The sequence below is a fragment of the Tenrec ecaudatus genome, chromosome 2 (genome assembly GCF_050624435.1).
Source record: "Tenrec ecaudatus isolate mTenEca1 chromosome 2, mTenEca1.hap1, whole genome shotgun sequence".
NCBI classification, from domain to species: Eukaryota; Metazoa; Chordata; class Mammalia; order Afrosoricida; family Tenrecidae; genus Tenrec; species Tenrec ecaudatus.
The window spans coordinates 302463010-302475645 of NC_134531.1; the positions used below are offsets into that span (position 1 = coordinate 302463010).

The 12636-nt window shown below is 40.1% G+C and overlaps 1 protein-coding gene across 5 annotated transcripts in view; it reads left to right on the forward strand.

Moving 5' to 3' along the window:
• SENP7 (SUMO specific peptidase 7) overlaps positions 1–12636 on the forward strand; it is a 155739-nt gene that overhangs the window by 34977 nt on the left and 108126 nt on the right. For 4 of the 5 annotated variants that reach the window (XM_075542603.1, XM_075542606.1, XM_075542604.1 and 1 more), the window contains one exon: positions 551–648. In XM_075542603.1, the coding sequence (XP_075398718.1) occupies positions 551–648 (98 nt within the window). Of the gene's footprint in view, positions 1–550; positions 649–1913; positions 2069–12636 lie in introns of those variants that run through there. The other variant, XM_075542607.1, reaches the window with a different exon arrangement.

Below are 12636 nucleotides of genomic sequence, written 5' to 3' on the forward strand. Positions count from 1 at the left end.
TTAGCTACTGCTAAAAGCATCTATTTTCAAACACAGAAACTAAGACATAGAGACTGTAAATGTATTTTCCTAAATTCACACTTTTATATTAAATAACTAATTTGTAATTGGTTTTGTAGTCACAGTAAGTCTAAATCATGTTAATCAGAAGCCAAACCTATTCCCTAAAGCTTTCCATGCAGCATTGTAATTAAATGTACATCCCATGGAACTAATTGTAATCCCTTTCAGACACCATTTAACTTGACATGTTATAATTTTTATTACTCCATTTAGTCATGTTTAAATTTTTTGATAGGGATCTGGGATTGCAAAGTGTTGATTCCTTGACTAAAGTTAATTTGATATTTTAAATGGTATTTCCAACTATTTTTTTTGTGGTCCTGTACTAGCAACTGAGCAACTGTGATATTCTGTCATTGGAACTCCCCTCCCTAATAATTAGGAATTTGTTTATATTCAGTTTTAAATCAAAATGACATTTTAAGTGTATTTTAATGAATATTGCTATATTCATTACTTAAATTCTGTGTCTATATATTTTTTCTAGTGGAAAAGAAGCTTAAGAAATAAAGTCATTTCTCTAGACCGTAAAAGTAAAAAAGGTGTCCCTGGGCGTCCTGTGACTTCTAAGGCACCATCAGACAGGTAAGACACGTGTGTGACACAAGATGGGCGTACACTGTATATAAATTGTTTGACCTGAGGCACCTTATTTATTAAATCTCTTTGGACCTCAGTTTTCACACCTTCTAAGTAAAGTAAAACTTGAAAAAGCCAGAAATGGTATAAGGTGGAAATCTGTCAGGTAAAAGTAAAATTTTTTCCATTTATACACAGCAATTGAAAAGTGGTAAGACTGCACCTTAAAAAAAAAAAAAGACTGCACCTTATTAGAAGTGGAAAAGTTGGAGACACCTGGAAAAACAAGTTCCTTCCTCTTCTCACAGGGTTCATTGGTGTCTAACTTTCCAGCTTACCTCTAACTTTCTGTGAATTTAAGTTATTTTTACTTTGTGTTTTTGTACATTCAAAGCATCTTGGTAAATTTTAGCTGACAATGCATGGGTGATAGATAAACTAATTATAATACACTTATCATTTGAGTTTCTGCAAGGAAAAGGATAGTCTAATTAGCAACTGTGACACTGTAATAGTATGACTAATGAGCTATGGGTATTTTGGGATTCTGTAGCATTCAATTGTAATCATCTTTGGAAGCATTTCAGAGTAATGATATAGCAAGTGGTTACATTGAAAGATGATACTGAATTTTCTTTCTTTTTTTGTGGTCCAAGTGAGTTGTTGTTTTTAAAAATCATTTTATTGGGGACTCGTACAATTCTTATCACAATCCATACATCCATCCACTGTGTCAAGAACATATGTACATTTGTTGCCATTATTATTCTCAAAACATTTGCCTTCTACTTGAGCCCTTAATATCTGCTGCTCATTTTCCCCCTCCCTCCCCATCCCCCCTTCCTCATGAATCCTTCACCATTCATATATTATTATTATTTTGTCATATATTACACTGTCTGATGTCTCCCCCCTGCCCTCTTCTCTGCTGTCCATCCCCCAGGGAGGAGGCTATACGTAGATTCTTGTAATCAGTTCCCCCTTTCTACCCCACGTTCCCTCCACCCTCCAGGCATCGCCAGTCTCACCACTGGTCCTACAGGAGTCATCTGTCCTGGATTCCCTGTGTTTCCAGTTGCTATCTGTACCAGTGTACATCCTGTGGTCTAGCCAGATTTGTAAGGTAGAATTGGGATCATGATATTGGTGGGGAGGAAGCATTTAAGAACTGGAGGAAAGTTATGTTTTATTGTTACTATCCTGCACCCTGACTGATTCATCTCCTCTACAAGTTTCAGGTTTTACAGTCACAGAACACGGGCGACCTCATGGGGCTGCACACTCACACGTGACGGTCTGAGGCCAGAGAGAGAGAGACTAGCATGGCGGAGGGGAAGGCAGAGGAGCAACTGAAAAGAGCACATTTTCTTTTATAGCAGAGAATGAATAAAAAATTGCAGTGTACTTTGGGCCTTCAGGAGCTTGTGTAAGTGTCCCTCTAAGGTACAGCACTTGGGTCTCTGTGTCTGGAGCAGCAGAGGATGAGGGGAAGTTAGGTATCAGAGAGAAAATAAATGTCTTATTGCTTCCATGTCCAGCTGCTTTCTTTGCCAGAAGGCCAGAAGAACTAGATGGTACCTGACTACCATTCCTAAACCTTGAATCAAAGGCCCAGTGGGCAAGTTGTGATAAAACGGAGGGACATTTTTGACTTCAGTTAGCATGGCATCCAAATTTTCTGGAGCCTTTGAGGCTGATGAACCCAGAGATGAATCTTTAAAAATAAAGGTTGTCTTAAAACAAAAATAATCTTTAAAACTTAAACCAAAACTACATATATATGTATATATTGAAGTCATCTTTGAATCAAACAATAGTTTAGCTTAGTTAATAAAGGATATCTATCCTGAGCATTGTGCTCTTTAAAGATTTATTTGTATGGCATCAAATTGACAAAAGCAACTGAAGATTATGGAGCAGTAAGTTTATGTTAATCATAGAGGGATCATTTGGAAAAGGACAATGAGTATGATGGCACAACCTAAGATTAATGATGTTACTGAATTGCATATGTAGAATTTATTGAGTTGGTACATGTTTTGCTATGTGTATTTAACCCAACAAGGAAAAAGGAAATGGCAGTAGCAAAAAAAAAAAAAAAAAAGGAAGACTACACAAATGAAACGAGTGGTTTCATTTATATAAAACTCCTTTTAAACTTCCTAGACTTATTCTTTCATATCAAGTAATAGTCAAAATATACTGGTGACTTCAAAGCAGCTTTTCTATATTGATGGCTTCTACCGTCACACTCAAACTCACTGCCATTGAGTCAATTCTAACTCTTAAAGACCACATAAAGCAGATTAGAACTGGCCCTTAAGGTCTCTGAGGTGGTAAATATTTATAGGAGTAGAAAACCTGGTCTTGGCCCTTTGAACAGTTGGGTTCAAACTTTTGATCTTGCAGTTAATAGCCCAACTCACAACCCACTGTGTCACCAGGCTGCTGGCTTCTAACCCAGTAGAGGTAAATTGTTAGGGTTAATTGGGCAGCTCTGAAGGTACCAAGATGATGCTTTGAACCTTAAATCGCCCAACATTCTTGGTACACCTGTTTTTTTCCAAAAATTCTCAAGATCACATAATAACTATTTGATTTGAGCACTAGAGTGCTAGAAGTAATGGAATAATACTTTTCAATTTAAAAATAAAATTATTTTCTGAAAGATTTGCATATTAAGAATTACCATATATACTTATGTGTAAACCGAGCTTTTCAGCACATTTTTTTTAAATTTTAACAATTTATTAGGGGCTCATACAATTCTTATCACAGTTCATACATAAATACATACATCAATTGTATAAAGCACATCTGTACAGTCTTTGCCCTAATCATTTTTTTCTCTTCTTTTTTTACATTTTATTAGGGACTCATACAACTCTTATCACCATCCATACATAGACATACATCAATTGTATAAAGCACATCCATACATTCCCTGCCCCAATCATTCTCAAGGCATTTGCTCTCCACTTAAGCCCCTTGCATCAGGTCCTCTTTTTTTTTTTTCCCCTCCCTCCCCTTTCCCCCCTCCCTCATATGCCCTTGGTAATTTATACATCGTTATTTTGTCATATCTTGCCCTATCCGGAGTCTCTCTTCCCCTCTTCTCTGCTGTCCCTCTCCCAGGGAAGAGGTCACATGTGGATCCTTGTAATCAGTTCCCCCTTTCCAACCCACTCACCCTCCACTCTCCCAGCATCGTCCCTCACACCCTTGGTCCTGAAGGTATCATCCACCCTGGATTCCCTGTACCTCCAGCCCTCATCTGTACCAGTGTACAGCCTCTGTCCTATCCAGCCCTGCAAGCTAGAATTCGAATCATGGTAGTTGGGGGGAGGAAGCATCCAGGATCTGGGGGAAAGCTGTGTTCTTCATCGGTACTACCTCACACCCTAATTAACCCATCTCCTCTCCTAAACGCCTCTGTGAGGGGGTCCCCATTGGCCGACACTTGGGCCTTGGGTCTCCACTCTGCACTTCCCCCTTCATTTAATATGGTATATATATATACATATACATATACACATATATACACATACATACACACACTTATATCGTTGGTTTTTTTTTTTTGCATGATGCCTTATACCTGGTCCCTTGGCACCTCGTGATCGCACTGGCCGGTGTGCTTCTTCCATGTGGGCTTTTTTGCTTCTGAGCTAGATGACCGCTTGTTCACCTTCAAGCCTTTTAAGACCCCAGACACTATCTCTTTTGATAGTCGGACACCATCAGCTTTCTTTACCACATTTGCTTATGCACCCATTTGTCTTCGGCGATCCTATCATGGAGGTGTGCAGTCAATGATATGATTTTTTGTTCTTTGATGCCTGAGAACTGATCCCTTCGGGACCACTCGATCACACAGGCTGGTGTGTTCTTCCATGTGGACTTTGTTGCTTCTGAGCTAGATGGCTGCTTGTTTATCTTCAAGCCTTTAAGACCCCAGTCACTATCTCTTTTGATAGCCGGGCACCATCAGCTTTCTTCACCACATTTACTTGTTCACCCACTTTGGCTCCAGCCGTTGTGTCGGGAGAGTGAGCATCATAGAGTTCCAATTTAATAAAAGAAAGTATTCATGCATTGAGGGAGTGTTTGAGTAGAGGCCCAAGGTCCTTCAGCCACCTTAATACTTGACCTATAAATATAGACACATAGATCTATTTCCTCATCCTCCTATATATATTTGCATGTACATGTCTTTGTCTAGACCTCCATGAATGCCCTTTGACTCCTAGCTCTTTCCTCCATCTCCCTTGACTTTCCTCCTGCCCTACTACCATGCTTCATCGCCACCTGGGCTAGAGTATACCTCTTCTCTAAGCAACCTTACCCTTGATCATTTCCCACCAGGCCTGCCACTCCCCCTTCTCTACCATTTGGGGTCCCATGTTTTTCCCTTGTCCCTGGGTTTGTTAACACCACTTCCTTACCCCCCCTACCCCCCCACCCCAAGTCCCCCCGGAACTGTCGGTCCCGTTGTTTTTCATCCAGATAGTTCATCCAGCCTGTCCTATTCAGACAGACCTGTGGAGTCACTAACATGCACGAAAACTAGACAGAGCAACACAAAGCAACAGTATACAACCAGACAACAAAAAAACCAAAACAAACCACTGAAAAAGAACAGAACAAAACAGTTCACAAGAGAAAAGCTTGTAGTTAGTTCAGGGATCGTTTGCTGGCCCTTAGGAGCGTTTTCCAGTCCAGTCTGTTGGGGTACCACGCCTTGGCCCCAAAGTCCACTTTCAGCATTCCCTGGGGACCATGACACTCCATTCCCTTGCTGTTCCGCTGCATTCCCCAGTGATTTGCCTCGGTGTGGTGGGATCAGGTCAGGTGCAATTCCCACACTGTGTCTCCGGTGCTGTCCCCTGTATCGCCCTTAGTCACTGAGGGGCATCATTTCTCATAGTGGGGCCAGCCATGTTGTTCTCTCTGTGGACTGGCTGCTCTACTCAGAATCATCATCCTCACGGCCTGGTGGGCCAGGCTGTGCTCCACTCTCTCCTCCTGCCCCTTCATCTGCTCCCGTGTGCTCTGATCAGATATGTCCATCTCTCGGAGCTGCAGAGTCAATGTCGTCCATTGGAACAAATTCTTTTCGTGGGAGGGGCAGGAATCCACTTAATTTATGGTGCTGGGGCAGTTTTTGTGATAAAGTTAGGGGCCTCGGCTGATATTTGGGTTGGCTTATACTCCAGCATATACAATATTGCCTTAAATGGGACGATTCTCAATATCTTGCATGGCTCAAATTTCTTATCACTCAAGAAGCTTTTAAAGTGGTGAGAATTGAAGATAGCAATCATTGGCCATAGTTAATATATGAGGGAACTGCAAAACGTTCATGATAAAAGAGAATTAAAAGATAATAGATTATTTTTATCAATGTTTTGAAGTCTTTCATTATTACTTTAATACTACTTTTTGTTTACCTGCCACTCTCAGAATTAGAACATCTGAAAGGAAGAACACACTCAGCGTATCTTAAATTTACTAGAGCTAAAAAAAAAATTATTAGAACTGTATGAGCCCCCACTAAAATGATTTAAAATATAAGTGAAAGGGTGGGGTTTAGCCTGTCAGTCAAGTCACAGCTTGATGACCTCATTTGGAGATGGTAAGGAACTTGCTAAACTGGGACACAGGGACACTCTCCCTGCAAGACATTCCTGCTGACAAGATAGATGGAGCTATGCTAGAGCCCCAGAGGTGGAGGAGCCATGTGGAGACCTTTGCCAGCATTGAGATGTTTCCACTGCTACTGATCCATAAGACTTTCCACCCACTGACTTGCGATCTTCATGCATTCAGCGTCCTTGCATGTGTTGCATAAGTCTGAGAGGAATTTATAGATTGGTATCCTGCATATGGGCAAATGGACTTACGGACTTGATCTGAACTGGGCTGGGATGTTTTCTTAAAGTAAATTGTTCTTTGATGTAAAGCCCTTGTGTTGCAATATTGAACGAGTCTGTGGACAAATATTGAATGATGCAAGAAGCATCCACAGTAGATGGCAGAATACAAAGAGTCCCTGCCAAAAAGAGCCCAGTCAATATTCAGCCATTTTAGGAGGTGGCATATGAGCAAGTCCGAGCTGCACTGAAAGCATTAGCGACAAACAGGACTCCAGGCCTTGATAGAATACCAACTGAAATGTTTCAACAGGCTGATGAAGCAATAGATGCACTCCCTTGTGTATGCCAGGAAATTTGGAAAACAGCTACGTGGCCAACTGGCTGGGAGACATCTACATTTGTTTCCATTCCAAAGAAAGGTACAAATTATGGAACATGTCATTGATAGCACATGCAAGTAAACATTTGCTGAAGATCATCTAACAAAGGCTGTAATAGTATATTGACGGGAGCTACCAGAGGTTCAGGTTGGATTCAGAGGAAGACAACAAGGGACACTGTCAGGTGGATCTTGGCTATATTACATTGACTTATGTTACAAAGGCATTTCAGTGTTGAAAGGCATTGACTTATGTTACAAAGGCTCACAACGGACTATGGATAATCTTGAGAGAAATGAGAATTTCAGAATGTTTTATTATGCTCATGTAAAACCTATACATGGATTAAAGGTATTGTGTGGACAGGAAAGGGAATACTGCATGGTTTAAATTAAGAAAGGTGTGACTCAATGTGTGTTCTCTTGTCATACTTACTCACTTTGTATGTTGTGCGAATCATCAGAGATGCTGGATGTGGCACATGATGAAGATTGTGACGTTAGGATTGAAGGAAGGATTATTAACAATGTGTGATATGCGGATAACCCAGCCTTGCTTGCTTGCTGAAAGTGAGGTAGACTTTAATCTCTTGCTGATAAAGATCAAGGATTAAAGCCTTTAGTATGGATTACAAATCCATGTCAAGAAGTTCAAACTCTTCACAATTAGAACAAAAGGTAACATGATAAACAGAAATGATTGAAGTTGTCAAGCAATTTCACTTGCTTGGATCCACAATCAAAGCCCACGGAAACAGCAATCAGGAGGTAAAACTACACATGGCATTGAATAAATCTGCTGCACAAGGTCTTTTAAAAATGTTTAAAAGCAAGTAACTATTTTTACTCACCTCATCTGCATGTGAAAGCTGGACATTGAATAAAAAGACTGAAGAATATTTGATGCATTTGAAATATGGTGCTGGTGAGGAATATGGAAAGTATTGTGGACTGCCAAAGGAACAAACAGATTTGCCATAGAAGAAACACGGCCGCAGTGCCTTAGAGGCAAGGATGGCGAGACTTCATTTCATACTTTGGACATACTGTCAGGAGAGATGTGCGTCTGGAGAACGACATCATGCCTGTTAACATGGAAGAGCAGCGAAAAAGAGGAAGATATATCTTAGAGATTTATTGACACGTTGGCTGCAGCAGTGGGCTCAAACATAAGAACAATTGTGAAGATGGCACAGGACTGGTGGTGTTTATTTCCCTTGTACATAGCATCACCATGAATCGGAACAGAATAGACGTCATCCAACAATAACAGTATCTCATGGATAATATCAAAACATCAAGCCACCGTCAGATACCGAATGCCTACTGAATAGCAACAACATTCTCAGCGATCCAGCCAGAAGTTGAGCCCCTCACACTAGAAGGCACTTAAAATATGACTGATGAATAAAGAGCTGCCTTCTCAAAAGTTAGGTCGACCATAAACATGTGAACGGAATAAAGCCTAAGAGAAGAAAGTCTCTGAGACCTTCCTTTGCTGATGGGGCATGACTCAAAGTGAGAAGAAACACCTGCAAAAATCTAAACCTCAGAACTTTAAATGTACAAGTATAAATTTTGGAAAATTGGAAGTCATCAAAAATGGAATGCATAAAGATTGATATCCCAGGCATTAGTGAGTTGCAATGAACTGGAGTTGTTCATTTTGAATCAGAAAAACATGGGTTACTATTCTGGGAATGACACAGGAGGAATGGCATTGTATTTATCATAAAAAGGACATCTCAGGATCTTTCTTGAAGTACAGTACTATCTGTGATAGGACTATCTATCAACATTCAAGGAGATCCAATTAATATATCTATTCAAATTTATGCATCAACCACTAAAGCTAGTGATGAGCAAATCGCAGAATTCTACCAGCAACTTCAGTTGCAAATTGATCAAACGTGCAGTCAAGACACATTGATAACTATTGGAGATTGGAATGCAAAGTTAGAAACAGAGGAAGGAACAGTCGTTGGGAAATAGGGTCTTAATAAAGGAGAAAAGGGGCTGGAGATCTCCTGTTAGAATTTGTTCAGAGCAAATACCTTTTTTCTCTAACACAGAAGGCAACTACACAGGGACTTCTGCCGAAGGAATCCACAGAAACTAAGTTGACTACATCTGTGGGAACAGACTATGGAGAAGCTCAATATCAGCAGCTGAAGCCAGGCCAGAGGCTGACTGGAATAAACCATTACTTTCTCTTATTTAAGTTCAACTTGAAACTGAAGAAATTAAAACAAGTCCACAGTAGCCAAAGTATGATCTTGAGTATGTCCCACCTGAATTTCAAGAACATCTCAAGAATATCTCAACAACAGATTTGCTGCATTGAGACTAATGATAGAGCACCTGTTACAGAAGACCTGGGATGACATCAAGAACATCATTCACGAGGAAAACAAAGGTTATTAAAAATACAGGTAAGAAAGAAAAGCTCAAAATGGAAGTCAAAACTTGGTCCTCATTGTAAACTTGGTCCTCATTGTAAACTTGGTCCTCATTGTAAAGCGAATAAAGCAAATGGAAGAAATGAAGTAGAAGAGTTAAATAGAAAATTTCAAAGGGCAGTTTGCGGTGTCAAAATAAATTTTATAATGAAACATTCAAAGACCTAGAGGTCGAAAACACAAAAGAGCACATTCAGCATTTGTTAAACTGAAAGAACTCAAGTAAACATTTATATTTCAAGATGCAATATTGAGAGGTTCTATGAGCAAAATATTGAATGATGCAGCAGCCATCAAAAGAAGGCGACGAGAATACGCAGAGGCATTGCACCCAAAAGAACGAATAGACATGCCAGCATTTCAGGGATAGCACATGAGCAAGAAGCAGTGGTACATACAGAAGTTCAAGCTGCACTGAAATCATTAGCCAAAAACAATATTCCAGGACTCGATGGACCACCATTTGCAGTGTTTCACAAGCTGATAAAGCATTGTATGCACTCAATAGTGTTTGCCAGGAAATGCGGAAAAGAGCTACTTGGCCAACTGACTGGAAGAGATCTGTATATGTATCCATTCCAAAGAAAGTGACCTAAGAGAATGCCCAAATTATACAACAATATCACTGATATCACATGTAAGTAAAACTTTGCTGCAGATCATTCCACAGCTGCCGTGGTACAGTGACAGGGCTCTACCAGAAGTTAAGACTTGATTCAGAAGAGTACATGGAGCCAGTGACACTATAGCTGATGTCAGATGGATCTTGGAGAAAGGCAAATATAACAAAGCTGTTACTTGGCTTTATTGACTATGTATAGGCATTCAAGTATGCGGATTGTTATAGACCATGTAGATCTCACGGATAACTCTGAGAAAAATGGGAATTCCAGAACACTTCATTCTGCTCATGGAGAACTTGTACATAGATCAAAAAGGCAGTTTTGCAAACAACAAGGAAACTGCATGGTTTTAAATCAGGAAAGATGTATATCAGAGTTGTATCGTCATACCTTTCTTATTCAATCTGTATGCTGAACAAATCTCAGAGAAGTTGGATTATATGAAAAATGGCATCAGGATTGGAGGAAGGCTTGTGAACTACCTGAGATACCCAGATGACATCATCTTGCTTGCTGAAGAGAGGAGACTTCAGTCACTTCCTGATGAATACAAGGACTGCAGCCTTCAGTGTGCATTACAGCTCCCTGTCAGCGAGTTCAAAATCCTCCTCATAATAAGTGGAGAAAAGGCTGAAGTTGTCAAGGATTTTGCTTCGCTTGAATTCACAGTCAGTGCTCATGGAAGCAGCAATTGAGATCAAACTACACATTACGTTGGGTAAATCTGCTGCACAAGACCTTTTTATAGTGTTGGAATGCAAAGATGTTATTTTGAGGACTAAAGTACACTTGATCCAAGCTATGGTATTTTCAATCGCCTCATAAGCATGTGAAAGTTGGATGTTGAATAAGGAAGACCAAAAGAGAACTGATTGGTGAGAATTAGGATGTTGGTGAAGCCTGTTGATAGTACCGTAGGTTGTCAAGAGAAGTAACTAATCTGTCTTGAAAGAAGTACAGCCCGAATGTTCCATAGAGGAAAGGACGGCGTGACTGTGTCCCTGGAGAAAGACACCGTGCTTGTTAAAGGTGAGGCGCAGTGGAAAAGAGGAAGGCCCTCTACAGGGTGGAGCGACACAGTGGCTGCAACAGTGAGCTCAAGTATAAGAAAAATTGTGAGGATGTCACAGGGTCTTTGTGTTGCTGTGAGTCAGACCTGACTTGAGAGCACCTCAAAACAACATTTCTAATACTATTTTTAGTTTATTCTGTAGTAAATTACCATCCAGTACGAAAAATTGAATTTGTTAAGCCTTCCTTATAGTTTATTGTTTTTGATTTCTATTTACGAATTATGACTGTGCTTGTTATCAGCACCTGCACTGTAACATCCACTTAACATATACTTGAATGACATTCCTAAGAGGATAAAAAATGATGCAAAAACATTTACTTTCTCCCAACACTTGTCAAAAGCAATATCCTTTTAATATTCAGGAAGAACAGTGTTACTCATATGAGCCAGTTATAGGAAGGTGAATCTTTCTTTCTACTTGTTAACGTGACCTAACCACTTGACAGTAGTAGGGCAATCAGTTTTATATTTTAGTCAGGTAACCAACTTTGGGATAATACAAAAAGCAAAAAACCTAACTCAGTGTTAGGAATTCTGACTCATGGAGATGCTGTAGAGTAGCATAGAAGTGCCTCTGGGTTTCCAAGGCTGGACATGTATGCTGGAACAAAGAGCTTCAATGGCTTCCCTGAGGTTAGCATCTCCGTCTGTAATCCATTGTGCCACCACGGAACCTGGAAAAAATAGCATGTGATTTTTGATGCTTTAAAAGTTTTTGAGAGCTTTTTATTATTTCAGAAATTATGCCTGAGAAAATTAAAATGAAATTGTGCCCAAAGGAAATTTTATTATTGATATATTGCACTAATTCAGATAGACAAAGTTAAAGTATTCATACAGTGCCTTTGCTCTGTAATTTTAGTATGATGAAACTGAATACTTAAAAGTGAAATAAATTTTGAAAAGGTGGAAATAAAGTTTGAAGTGGTAGTAAAGCACTTGGACCAAACCTTAGTGAGTAAGTTAGGAGGGGCTATTCACTCCTACTTAAATGTCCCGGCATTTCTTTACTTTCATTTAAAGTTTTGCAACTTTTGGTCCTTAATATATTTCTAAATTTATTCACCAGAATTTACTCAGTAAATGTTTGGGCTGGTTAGACTGTTGGAAACTGAGATGGGGTAGAACATTTCACTAAGTTTGAGTGGATTTGGGTGGTTGTGCTCCAGACCAGTACGCTGCATTGTTCTGCCCCAGCCTCTCAGACAATTCCTTTTTGTTGTAATCAGTTCTTAGTCCGGAAGCTCTGCTGAAACTCACCAGGTGGCTGTGATCTATTACGTTATGTCTCATGAGTTTTAGTTAGCATTGAGCCCCCAGGTGGACCCTCTCTATTGGGTCAGTCCCTGTTCATTGGCCTCAAGTGTTGTCCAACTGGAAGAACCATGAACAAAAGGACAGATCGCTAATTGCAGGTTGATTCCACACCTGCAGCGCCCCTGCTTTCTGGCAGGTTTGTTGAGTCTACTCTTACAGGCTTCACAGACTTGTCACCACGGTTGACTCCATTTTGAGAAAGCAGCTCCTCCTCAGTTGTCACATTTCCAGTGCCTCCCCACCAAAGGGCCCATCCTCAGGCACC